Source organism: Rhinolophus sinicus, chromosome 18 (genome assembly GCF_057876585.1).
Source record: "Rhinolophus sinicus isolate RSI-liver-muscle chromosome 18, RSI-T2T, whole genome shotgun sequence".
Lineage (NCBI taxonomy): Eukaryota > Metazoa > Chordata > Mammalia > Chiroptera > Rhinolophidae > Rhinolophus > Rhinolophus sinicus.
Genome location: NC_142518.1, coordinates 107,506,343 through 107,518,802, shown reverse-complemented (window position 1 = coordinate 107,518,802; position 12,460 = coordinate 107,506,343). Strand labels below are relative to the sequence as shown.

At 40.8% G+C, this 12,460-nt stretch overlaps 1 protein-coding gene across 8 annotated transcripts in view; it reads right to left on the bottom strand.

Moving 5' to 3' along the window:
* Positions 1-12,460, bottom strand: part of AFF2 (ALF transcription elongation factor 2) — a 477,377-nt gene that overhangs the window by 149,630 nt on the left and 315,287 nt on the right. For 5 of the 8 annotated variants that reach the window (XM_074323510.2, XM_074323511.2, XM_074323508.2 and 2 more), the window contains 3 exons: positions 10,148-10,234; positions 3,751-3,787; positions 3,417-3,468 (listed from right to left, as the gene is read on the bottom strand). In XM_074323510.2, the coding sequence (XP_074179611.1) occupies positions 3,417-3,468; positions 3,751-3,787; positions 10,148-10,234 (176 nt within the window). The remainder of the gene's footprint in view (positions 1-3,416; positions 3,469-3,750; positions 3,788-10,147; positions 10,235-12,460) is intronic. The other 3 variants (XM_019712671.3, XM_088795305.1, XM_088795306.1) reach the window with 1 other exon arrangement.

Sequence of the window (12,460 nt, the reverse complement as noted above, 5' to 3'; positions counted from 1 at the left end):
ACAGCATCATGGCTACATATGCCTTTCTATCGGGCTTTCAGGGAAACTATCCAGGCATTCTCGACAGCATGACTTAAAACACAGGAGCTGCTTCATTAAAAGGGGTTCCGGATAGTTTCCAATTGGACAGAGTCCAGATGCTAACAACCAACTGTAACAAAAGAACTGGATATTTGGAGCTGTTATCTTCTCAAGAGTACTCACAAAATTAGCTGAAGTCAAGGACTGACTAGATGGATACCCCTGAGTTCATGGATGCTGTCTGAAAATGCTTCTCAGGGCAACTGAATATATCTTATCTGTTCCTATTTAAGATGGCCCATAAAAGACCAACAAGGTCATGTATTTTTTGTAAAGTGACTGTATTGATATGATGTGGTAATGAACGAGATGAAGAAATCCAACTCAGGAAAATCCAAGTTCTTTGGGTGTGCCGTCAGTTTTCTCCTCCATCGCTCCTTAATGGCTTCATTATGAAAGTAGAAGGTAACTCAATATCTGGTGTGTCCATTACATCCCTGAATCTTATAACTGAAATTAATGCATCTTTTAGAAGCAGAACAGGCATGGCATGGCTGTACAAATATACAACTCTACAGTGTGAGAAATACAATTTGACCTTTGGAAACCCATGCTCCACCCTCTTGGGGAGGGGGCATAGACCTTTTGGAAGGTGGCTAGAAACTCCGTTGGATTTAGAAGACCTGGGTGAAGCCTGTTCTAAGACTATAATACAGCTCAGACTCATAAGGTTGAGGGAATCAAAAACTGCTGGCTCTTCTTTCCTCCAGAAATCATTAAGGGTTAAAGTTAAATGCACTTTAATGTTAAGTTTAATTACTAAAGAGTAACACTGTTCACATTTGAATTCTGACGAGTGATTGTGTGTGTGCCTATATGTATACACATATGCTAATTAATTTGCTTAATTTCCCTTAAGGGGCTTTATCTGTATACTTTGAAATAAAAATCAACTCCCCTGTGATTTAAACTTGCACTCTCTGAATACTAGGTCAGTGCTTTCCTCCCCACACCATATCTGCCATGCAACAGACACTCAAACCCCAGTCTTAAAACTCCCCCAGTCCAATGCTCTTACTTAATGGGCAATAAGAATTCCAGTTGGACCAGGTAGGATGCTACCCCACAAATGGACACCATAGAAAAAGCACTGTGTGTACACTCAGGCACATGCGGGCCAGTGTTTTCAGACCTGATGCCCACACATACAGTCCTTATAAACAATCCAGGCTCAAATGGAAGATCTGTATTTCATCAACCAGGGAAAAGAGGCCAAGATGAGGGAAACTAATAAACTACCCCAGCGATTAAGGGATTCTGTTTTACAAGACTCTCATCTTTCTCTACTGCAGTAAATGGCAGGAATATGTCCATGACATTTGCCCGCCATGGGAAGGTATCTCCCCTGAAGCAGGGCCAACTTACAGGCTGCTTGCCATCGAGTTCCAGCCACCAGCAGTCTGTCTACACTCAGAATGTTTTTAGTTGCCTGACGGATTACCCTGCCAAATGGAAAATCCTAGACACTGGCTTAGATAGCACAGTGTATTGAAATGCAGAATGACAGCAATGGCTAAGCGGATAAAAATTTGGAAGGTAAAAAAAATCAAAGTCATTATTATAATTTTTTATCTGTGTTGTGTTAAGCCCGTATCCTACCATAAGAAGTGAATTGATCCAACCAAAGTCTGATGGACAATACTTGGACTTTATATCAAGCAGCTGAGCAGAGCAGTTCATTCATAAAATGGACCCAGTGTCTTTTAGTTTTATTGATGCTTCCTACAGAGAACCTTGGTCCCATTGAGTGTACAGTATACTCCTGTGTTATGAAGTGCTGTGCTCTGGAAATGCAGCCTCTAACTAGAAACCATAATTCATGAGCTTATTTCTGTTAGTTACAAACTATTGAAATATTGCATTTTATGGTCTATATGGAAATCAACATATTTCACAGCGGGAGACTAATACTCTTGCTTTAGGAGTAAGAGAATTTTACAACGGGCAAGTATTCTTATATATTTTTTTCATGTTTGGAAACCTGCATTGATTTCCTAGATGCTCAAGTATGTGCATGTGTGTGTGCGTGTGCGAGAGAGAGAGAGAGAGAGAGAGAGAGAGAGAGAGAGAGAGAGAGAGAGAGAGAGAATTTTATTGATTTTTGATGGGAGTGAGGCAAGGTAAGAGAATATCTGTTGTTTATTAGGATAACAAGGGAGAGGGAAATTCAAAACGTGATTAATGGAAAAGCTGAAATGAACAATATTAAAGATGATTTTGATTTCCATGTTTCCATATAATTTGGTCCTTAAGTCAGGGTTAGAGTTTTGTTTCCCTCCTCTCTTATTTTTTTCTCGCTTCTCTAAATGGAGAATTCTTGTTTGTTGAAGTTGAACTTAGAATTAGAAGGCACAGATCAGGCCAGAGAACCACATAAGCGGATGAGGGATGGGGTTAGAGCTTTGGGTACTTTGCTACTAAACAGAACCAGAACGTGGAAATGCCATTGACTTTCTCTGAGCCTCAGTCTATTTGGGAGTCATTCCCAGTTGTTTTATGCAATTATTCGTGATCTTCCAAAAGGTGAGCAATTCACTTCAAGTGTGCCATTAGGCCACTTCAATGTCATAAATTATTTCATTTTGAAAATTTTCAAGTATGTGACTATTACACAGAAAAGTCGGCTTCCATTAGGAATAAAAGGAGTTGTGAGAGAAATACTCCCTTGATATACTCTTGGACAAATGGATATTACAAAATCTACAATAGTTAATCTGAGGAAATTGGTTTCTCCATATCCCTCCTTCGGTTAACATTAATAAAAAATGAAGACAGTGGTGAGTGAATTGCAGGGCCCTGGTTTCTGAACTTCAACGTAGTGTCATATAATCTCTTATTCCATCTCTTCCTGGCTGCCCTTGTTTGTCTTTAATATACAGTCATCAGATGACCTGCAAACAGTGAGGTCTCAGTCTGACTGGCCATAGCAATCTTCTCAACATTCTCAGCATTTCATGTCCAATCACGGTGGCTTAGATGTGTCCTTTCTCCATCCTAGTCAGTGGTGGCTGACTATCGCGCATAATGATGTCTGTGGCTAAAGTTACACAATGCTCAAAGAACTAGTCAAGAATCATACTTGTTTTCATATCTCAGGTATTGACCCAGCCCGTGTCTACATCATTAGAGAGTCTAATGATGATCTCATTCATTTTTCCTGTTACTTGCTTATCGTGGGAAATCTTGTTCTCCCCTCTAAACAAAATCCATATTATTATGAGTCAAGGTTCATGTTTCCAAGAGCAGGAGAGAGAACAAGATTTGCTTAGCACTGAGGCACCATTTCTTTGCCCAATGCTCCCGAAGAAGCCTGTTTTGGAAACCCAAGTACTCACGATCTGAGTGACACTGACTTTGCAGAAGCTCTGCTGGTTGGGTCGCTCCACTCTGAAAAGAAAGGGTGCACACAATTACTATCCACATTGTCTACTGCCGAATGATTATTCTGAATTAAAGTGATCTTCAAACATGCATCCCTTCCAGTTATGCTTTTTGACAGCATCCTGCCATTAATAATAGATGCAACAAGGAACCGATTGGATGTATCACCATATGACCTTTTGTTATTGTTATTTTATGTTTCAATACTATTAGGTAAGAAGGAGAAGAGGGAGAGGGAGGAGAGGACATGAACATTTGCACTAAGAAGAATTTTTTAAAAATGCCTACTTTGTAAGGTGAATCCTGGAGTCAGATGTTGGGATTCCTATAAAGAAGAACACACGAAATACAATCATTAGTTAAATGAATCCAAGGGAACAAAAGGCATATCTGGGCATATCTGTTATTGTTGAAGATATAACTTGACTAATGTTTGTAAATAGGAAACCACTGTTAACAATTCCATTAATTAGGCTTCTGTCTGTAGCTCTCTTTGAAGGATAAACATTTGCTAGCTAAACCTGCTGTAACATGACCATAACTGCCATTTTCTCATAATTATGTCAGACTGGTATCTATTTGGAAATCTGTGCAACATGGGAACAAATGACCCCCATGTGTCAAATTCAAGTGTATAATTTCTCACTTAGTAGGCAATGATGCCTCTAAGGAAGTAAAGGGGACTTGGTTCAAACAAACAAATAATAATGGTTTTTGTAGAAGTGTAAACAAGACCATAATTAGAGTTGCTCAGTTGTGCCATTTTATAGGAACAACTCCAATTTTCTATTTTAACTGCAACACATACCTAATAGATGGATGTCATTTTCACAAGAAAAGTATTCTTAAAACTTCGTTACAAATTTGGTGAAGTATAGGAAGCAATTTGAAATATGCTAGTGGAGCACATTCTTTAAAAGGATTTGGGAGTCACCCTGCACACAATTCATTCACTGTTTGGAGAAATCAGGATTTGCACACAACAGACTGTCTGGGAGCGTGGCGCACTTATGTGGATCCTGACAAAACTTGCAGGCAGTAGCAATACAGCGCTGTACGGACGCGCACAGTACTGCATGGACGGAAAAGAAAGTACTGGCTGCAAAGCAAACATTCCAAAACTGGAGACAATGAATTCAAGGAAATACAAGACTTGGTTTTATACCAGTCACTGCTGCAAGTAATCTACCTTTAAACCTAATCTTGCCACCCTACGGAGTAAAAGTAGGATCACAGCATAATTGCTATTCAAAAGAAGTGAGCAAGAATGATAACATTGGGTTTTAATCAAAAGTGAACTTTTCAGCCTGTTTAGTATGATTCTGTTGCCCAAGAGAGTTTGTGTCTGGCATGACCGCTACTCCAGAAGACCCCCAGAAAGTCCACATGAGATGGAAAAGGCCTCCCCACTAAAGTGCTGTCACAAATTCCAGGCGATGCTCACAGGCTTCTGTATCCTCACTGGTAGAGAATGGACTTCTGACAAAGAACGCCAACAAACATGGCCATTTGAGTCCCACCCCTTAGCGAATCAGAGCAGGCGAGGAAGTGGAGACACTTCTAGAGGCACAGCCACTAGGAACACTGAGACACGAAAAGCGACAGCACAGGGGGCCAAAGAAAATGACACAGAACAGTCAGAACTTCAAAAGCACAATAGTCTATGGCCATTGAATAGAGAAGGAGGCATTCTTAGCCATATGAATTGCTCCTGAGGGCACAATTACAGCATAGTATAATATTACAGCATAGTACAATAATTGATACTCATAATAATGTCTCAGTTATCAAGAAAGACTAAAGCATGTGCAGTATAATTTTTATAAGAAGTCAGGAAAATATTAATTACATTTCAAAATGATTCTTATGACATGATTTCTATGGAAGGAAAACCTCTGGTCATCTAAGAATTTCAATTATCCAGAACACCTCATTTCCCAGAGTGCCATAAAAAAATGAGTGGTGAACCATTTATATGTCCTTAAATGTATACCAAAATTTCTACCTGTTATGTTTTTAAAGGGATTTCATTACATTTGCAGAGGGCAAGTTCAGCCTTTATGAATCAAATGACAAGTTCCAAAGTCAAATAAACCAAGTATCTGATTAGAGAGTGAAACATGCAGACAGCACTTTGTACTGGTCCCAGAAATCTGGACTGAATTTTTAACCTATGTCCAAGTATTCTGGACTTTTTAGACCCAAACAATCAGGCCAATGGGGCATGAAAAAAACTGGAGGGTTACGTTATTTACTAAATTTGAGTCACTGGTGTTACATATTCTTGACACAGTTTTGAATGTTAAGCTGGGTGAGACTTTAAAATCAGAGTTCCAAACAAAGGAAACACTTTGGGATATTACCCAACACTCTCCATACACCTACCCACCCTCAATTAGAAATAGCTTGGTTTTGGGAAGCATACGCATTGTTCATGCAATAACTGTTGATGCACATAATACAAACTTTCAAAAAATGCCTGGCTTTGATCTGTGCGTCTCTTTCATAAACATATCATGTAGGAAATTTTCATATAGAATGTAATGATACCAAATTGTTTTCACAAACCTATGGGAGGCTATTTTAAATAACAAACAGCCTTGATGATAATCCTCTCATCAGAGGCTCCTATAGAATCTAGATTCCAGAGCAGAGGGCAGCAAACTTTTCTGTAAAGTGCCAGCTAGTAAATATGTGAGGCTTTATGGGGCATAGAGTCTCTGTCACAACAATGCGATTCTGCCATTGTAGCGTGAAAGCAGTCATAGATAATATGTAAATGAATTAGTGTGACTACATTCCAAGAAAGCTTCATTATGGACACTGAAATTTGAAATTCATATTACTCATACTCATATTGTTTTGTATCACTCACATTACTCATAATATTCATATCCTTTTTCTTCTGAAATTCTTAAATATTTAAAAATCTAAAAACCAGTTTGCTGCAGTTTCCCAACCTCTGTCTAGAGGCTGTTTACTTCCATGGAGCTTTTACTGAACTGCCCCAGAGGGCATTATTAGCTCCCTCAATTCTGCTTAGCAATGTACTCCCTTCCTTGGAGTTTTTCCATTCTCTACGAGAAAATATGGCATTTTCAATTTGAGATGGATAAGTCAACTTAAGCTGAGAATGTTCAACTACATCTGTTTTTATAAGTTTACAGAATCATAGATTAGTTGAACTGAAAAAAATCCATTGGGATTATATAATACACACACACACACAGAGTACATATGGGGAAACTGAGGCTCAGAGAACTTGAACAGGACCACATAGCCAGCAAATGGCAGAGGGAGGATTAACAGCAGCCAGGTTCACAGCTCCTAAGACAGCGCCCTTTCTGCTGGGCAAGCTCTGCCATGGATGTAAAAAATGGACGAATGCTTTCTAAGAGGGTGGTGTCACCTAGTTCGGGTGCAAGCACTGAGGAAAGGACCATCATTCTGGTTACACGTATTACTGAAGATACCCATGTTTTGGAAGATGGAATTTTAACTGTGGCATCTTTAAATGTCTGTGATTAAAAAAAAAAAAAAATCCCAGAACACCTGGATCTAAAGACTGGTTCCTTCATGTATTAGCTGGGTAATTCTGAGCAGATTACTTTATGCCTCAGTTTCCTCCTCTGTCAACCAGGGATAGTCAAATTACCAATTTCTTTTGGTTATAGTGATGATTGAATTATTTACTATATTACATGTTTAGGAGGAGGCGAGGCACATCACGACATTCTATGTCTTGTTGATGTTATTATTGTTATTTGAAATGTCCTTTTCTTTCAAACCAACATTTTGGCAGAAATCAGGCAAAACGAAGGAGTGGGTATGTGGCCATCCTAGTTTCACCATTTTATCCCACTTGTTTCTACCTTTATCACAGGGTTGATGGTAGCACAGAGAGATAATTGTCAGAAAATGCAAATCATGACTGATTCCAAATTGTACACTAACTATAAAAGCCCATTTAAACAAGCAGTTCTATTGTATACTTGTAAATGTCAAAATTGTGACTTGTGGCTCAGATGTCATCAAAATGGCAATGTGAGATGAGCCTCTGTAAAGCTCCCCTGGAATTTACAACTAATCGAACAACAATAACTCCACAAAGGACTCCCTGCACAGCAGACAGGCAAGACGACGAGGCCCACTACTGAATTCACCTAAAGGTGGGCGAATTGCGCGAGCAGGGGAGGGGGGAAGGGAGAAGTGCGGAGACGGAGCCACGCGGGTGCAGGACACAGACCTAGCTCTGTGCTCTGAGCTCGCTGCTTCCCGGAACTACCGCAGCTGTGGGAGAGGGAAGAACTCAGACTGCTAGGGCTCCGCTTATGGCCCACAGGGCTGAGGACATCATATAACACGGCTGAACCCAACGCTCACGGCAGAGACCTCGGAGAAAAGACTGAGGGAAGAAGGCTAAAAAGAGTGGTTTAAGCCCTCACTGCCGAGCAGAGAACGGAAGCCTTAGGCGCTGAGACTAGCCGCCCCCTCTCTACCCTCCCAGAGCTCACCCCACCCCCACCTGCCTGGTGCTAGAAACGGAACAGTAGCAGTGTCAGATTAAAAGAACAGAATATTTGCTGTTCTGAGAACTGTGGACCGCAGACACAGATTCGCGGCCCAACTAGTTCCGGCAAAGGGGAGGGAGCTGTGGAAGCAGGACCATCTGTGGTGGTGGTTGGTTGCCGTGGTTGGACATTTCTGAACCCTTCCTTGGAGAAAGTTTTGTGTTCCCTGAGAAAAGAAGATGCCACTCAGCATGTGGGAGCCCCATTCCTAGATGGGATCCTGTAACAATAATAGACTTTTGGGATTGAGATTGGTTTGTTAGATGTGACAAATACATCATACAACGTATGATGAAAATAATCGGCCTGGGGGCTGGGTGTAGGGTCTATGGAAGGTCTCTGACTTGTTCTTGCAAATTTTGTGCAAATCTAAAACTATCCTCAAATAACAAAGGTTATTTTTTTAAAGGCACTGAAAAGAGAAAGGGGGGAAGCCCCAGATGGGGAGAAAATATTTTAAATCCCATATCTGATGAAGGACTCATGTCCCAAATGAATAAAGAACTTTTAATATTAGAAAAACAAACAAGCCAATAAAAATACGTAAGTACCAGAGGGTAAAGGGGGTGGGGGATGGGAGATGAAGGTAAGGGGGATCAAATATATGGTGATGGGAGGAGAACTGACTCTGGGTGATGAACACACAATGGGGTTTATAGATGATGTAATACAGAATTATACACCTGAAATCTATGTAATTTTACTAACAATTGTCACTCCAATAAATTAAAAAAAATAATTGTGACTTGCCAAATTATAAATCACAGAACACGGCTGAAAACACTGCAGTTGTTGTACAAATGTTGGATTCAATGTCTGAAACTGATGGATGGATCCCTTGGCTGAGATGGTAGGGAGAGGGATACCAGGCCCGGGGCAACCTAAGGAGGGAGAGTGGGGATACAGGAAGAAACGACACACACAGGGACAGGGACAGAGAGCCCTTTCGAAGGTGGGAGTGGAGAAACACAGTTTAGGCCAACGTTATTGTCAAAATCATGATCCTAAAAATTAAGGGCTCTGAGTGGGTTTCTCTTTCTACAAATAAAGTTGAAATCCCTTGGCTGGCATTCAAGGCCTTTCACAGATGTGTACTTATCTGCCCAAGGTCCATCTCTCTCTACTCCCCATCACACAAACTCTGATCAAACTCGGGACCTCATATCATAACACGATCCCTCATCTCGTCATGACTTTGCCTATCCTGTTCTTCCGCATGAAGTATTCCTCTCTTGGGCCCTTCTCCACCTGTCAAAGTCATCAGGTGGACTCCTCCTGACATCAGGTGGACTCCAAATGCTGCCACCTCTGTGAGCACCTCCTCAATGCTCCAGGGCATGTTACATACTTCTATGAGCCTTTTATTCTCTATGAAGATACCTTTTACGTTGCTTTGTTGTTTAGCTGATAACATATAGAAGGTTATTCTTCATCTCTAACTGTAAGCCTATTGTATGTCCTTAGTAAGTGGTTTCTGAATAGATGGATGGATGGTTAATTGGAAGGAAGGTAGGAAGGAAGACGCTACTTTTTCTTCTTTTAAGGGGTGTTATTAAAATAGCCATGTCTACTTAGGCATTTAAAAAAACTGATGGTGAGAAAAAATTCTTACTGGGTGTAGGCGAGGACAAACTATATAAATATTTGACAATAGAACTGTAGAAGAAACAGTTTTGTCAGTACGATGTGTTGGTGTGTAAAGGTCTGTCTGCTTGTGAGCAAGGACTGGAAGGTGATATAAAAAATGAAAATTGATCCATTAGGGTTTTTTTAAAATTTTCAAAAAATTCAGATGTTGTTGTTCTGTCATCTATTTGGTCCTTCTTAAGGGATATGTTCATTTCTCTCTCCGATTCATCAGCTCTGGGTACAGTAACTGGGACAGTGGCAATGCTCTAGGTAGTATGATAATGCATGCCAATGTCTGAGTGTATGTTCTCTTAAAGACCTCTTTCAGTAAAAATGATACTTATATTTACATCTCAAGGAGCAAGAAGGCATCTAGATTTTATGGCACTAGAAGACCAAGGCCATTTTAAATTTTCAGAATCCGATTGGAAGATTGGCATAACTGAAATAAGATAAAGGAAAATGGAGGAAGGGAGACCACTGACCTGTCCTGGGATGGAAAACGTGTTCTGCTCAGAGTTTCCAGGAGTGTGCAAGGCAGTGAGAGGAGCAGGCCAGGCATGGGTCATCTCCTGATGAGGAAAAACAAAGTCACTTTATTTGGGGCACTTAGAAAATTAAACACCTTTTTGACAGTACACATAATAGGCCCTTTATGAACACTGACTTAATCAGCCTAATTGTTTTCAAAGGAACTCAAAGTCATTTGGTCCATTTCCTTGCTGTACTCTGGTGCTGAAGCCTATCTGCACCCAAAGGGCCATCCAGCATCCAGTTGGCCATTGCCAGTGACAGGAAGCTCATTCCTGCTTGCAGCAGCCTGTCCCATGTTGAGGCTGCCTGATCAAATTATCCTTCCTAGTTGTGAGCTAAACCCCAGTCTCCCGGGAGCTCCTACCTATGGATCATACTTTGGAGCTTCACAGGACACATCTCCTCTTCTTTTGCATGACAAGCCTTCAGCTGTTGAAAGACAGCAATTGTATTCCCTGGTGTTGTCTTTTCTCCAAGCTGAGACCGTCGCATGGCTTATTCATTTGTTGGGAACGTTCACCTTGTCTTCTAATGCTGGAGTTCTGTATTCTGTCACTATCTCAGGTGCTCCCAGGAGGAGCTCCTGGTTGCCTGGGGCTCTTCTAACTCATGGTATCCTGTTTTAGGTGTGATCTGCCAGCTCAGAGGAGGGCAGCACTGTCACCACCCATGTTCTGGATACTTTGATACTCATTTCTCTTGACGTAGCCTAACAGTTAATGAGAAGATTACACACATGCTGTTGATTTTTCCATGCGGAGATGAGAGGGGCTGAAGAGTATTCTTTGTCATTTGTAGAGAAGGTTTCTATGCGATTGGTAGCTCTGTTCCACCCAGCCATACACACTGTGTGTTTGTGAGTTCAAGTCTCAATTCAGGAAAAGCCCCTCAGGCTCTCTCCCACTCTGTTATCAGCAGGTGCACCTTCTCAGTTCTTTCAAACACTTAGTTTGAAAGGAGGTGCTGTTCAAATCATGCTTGAGTCTCAGGGCTCGTGGCCAACACACATTACCTGAAGAGTAAGGATAATTAAATCACATGCTCAACATCCCAGCACCAGAGAGATGACAGAGTTTGTGAAGCAGGACGGTGCCAGTATATGTTTGGATTCATCAAACATTTTGGTATATAAACATTAAACATAAAATTAGTGTAATGATGGAAGTACAGGAGAGCTTTGGGGAGGGGTAGAGGGCATAACAGTCTATGAAAGGCCTTTTTAATGAGTCAGTTACATAATACTTTGCTTCAATCTTTCTGGGTAACATAATTAGTCATTTCAAAGGTAATATTAATAAGAACTCTCAGGTAGCACTAAAACATGTTTTTTTCCCTTCTATAATTACCCAGTTCAAAAAGAGTCTTTGATGTATGACGAGCTGTAATGCAAGGAGATACTTCACAGATTCATTCTCAGTGGCACCACTGAAGCAGAATTTGTAAGTATGATTCAGCCTAGCGCTGACACAGATTGGAGTTTACCTAGCCCTATTGAAAAGGAGGCTGTACAGACATTAAAAATGCATACAAGATTTCAAGAGGATGCTTAACCTACTTACGAGAATACTTCCAAGTGTTTTTTGAGTTGTGCATTTAGATGCAGTTGACAAATACCGTTTATGCATTTCATCAAAACTGGCCCAAAGTAACTCTATGTGACATCCATTTAAAGCTGAATTCCAATTATTCTGCGTCTTAAAAATACTCAATTATTTCTTTTAAATTTCAGATCCCCCCCTCCCCCCGGTTAAGGCTGGTCTTCTCCAAAGTTACTCATATCATTTAAAAGGTCCTGTTTAGCCAGTCGACCAAGGGGCAGTAAACACCAGCCTGGGATAGGAATGTTGTCTCTTTCCAGCAACTACGGAGTAGGCCTAGATCAATGAGAGGCTTAGTTATATCCCTTTTCACCGCTGGCTTCAAGGTGTGTCTCTGGATTGACTAAAAGCTGTTTCAGACACCTGGTGGATGAACTCACTTCTCAAAGCTGTACCTTCTCCCCCAGGTCTTCTGTATTTACTCTGGCAGAATCTGATTATCTTGAATTACCATCAGAGTGCACTGACCTGCTGGCCAGTCCACACGGAACTGCATACACGTTTGCATTTTCAATTACAAATTGATTCTCTGTATTTGAAAACGTGAGATTTCATGAAACAGCAAGCTTCTTCCACAGTCCCATCGATGCATTTGATTAAGAAAAGGAGGATGAGGTTGAAAGGAATCCGATTTCCTGAAAGGATATCTTCATCAAGGAATGTTAG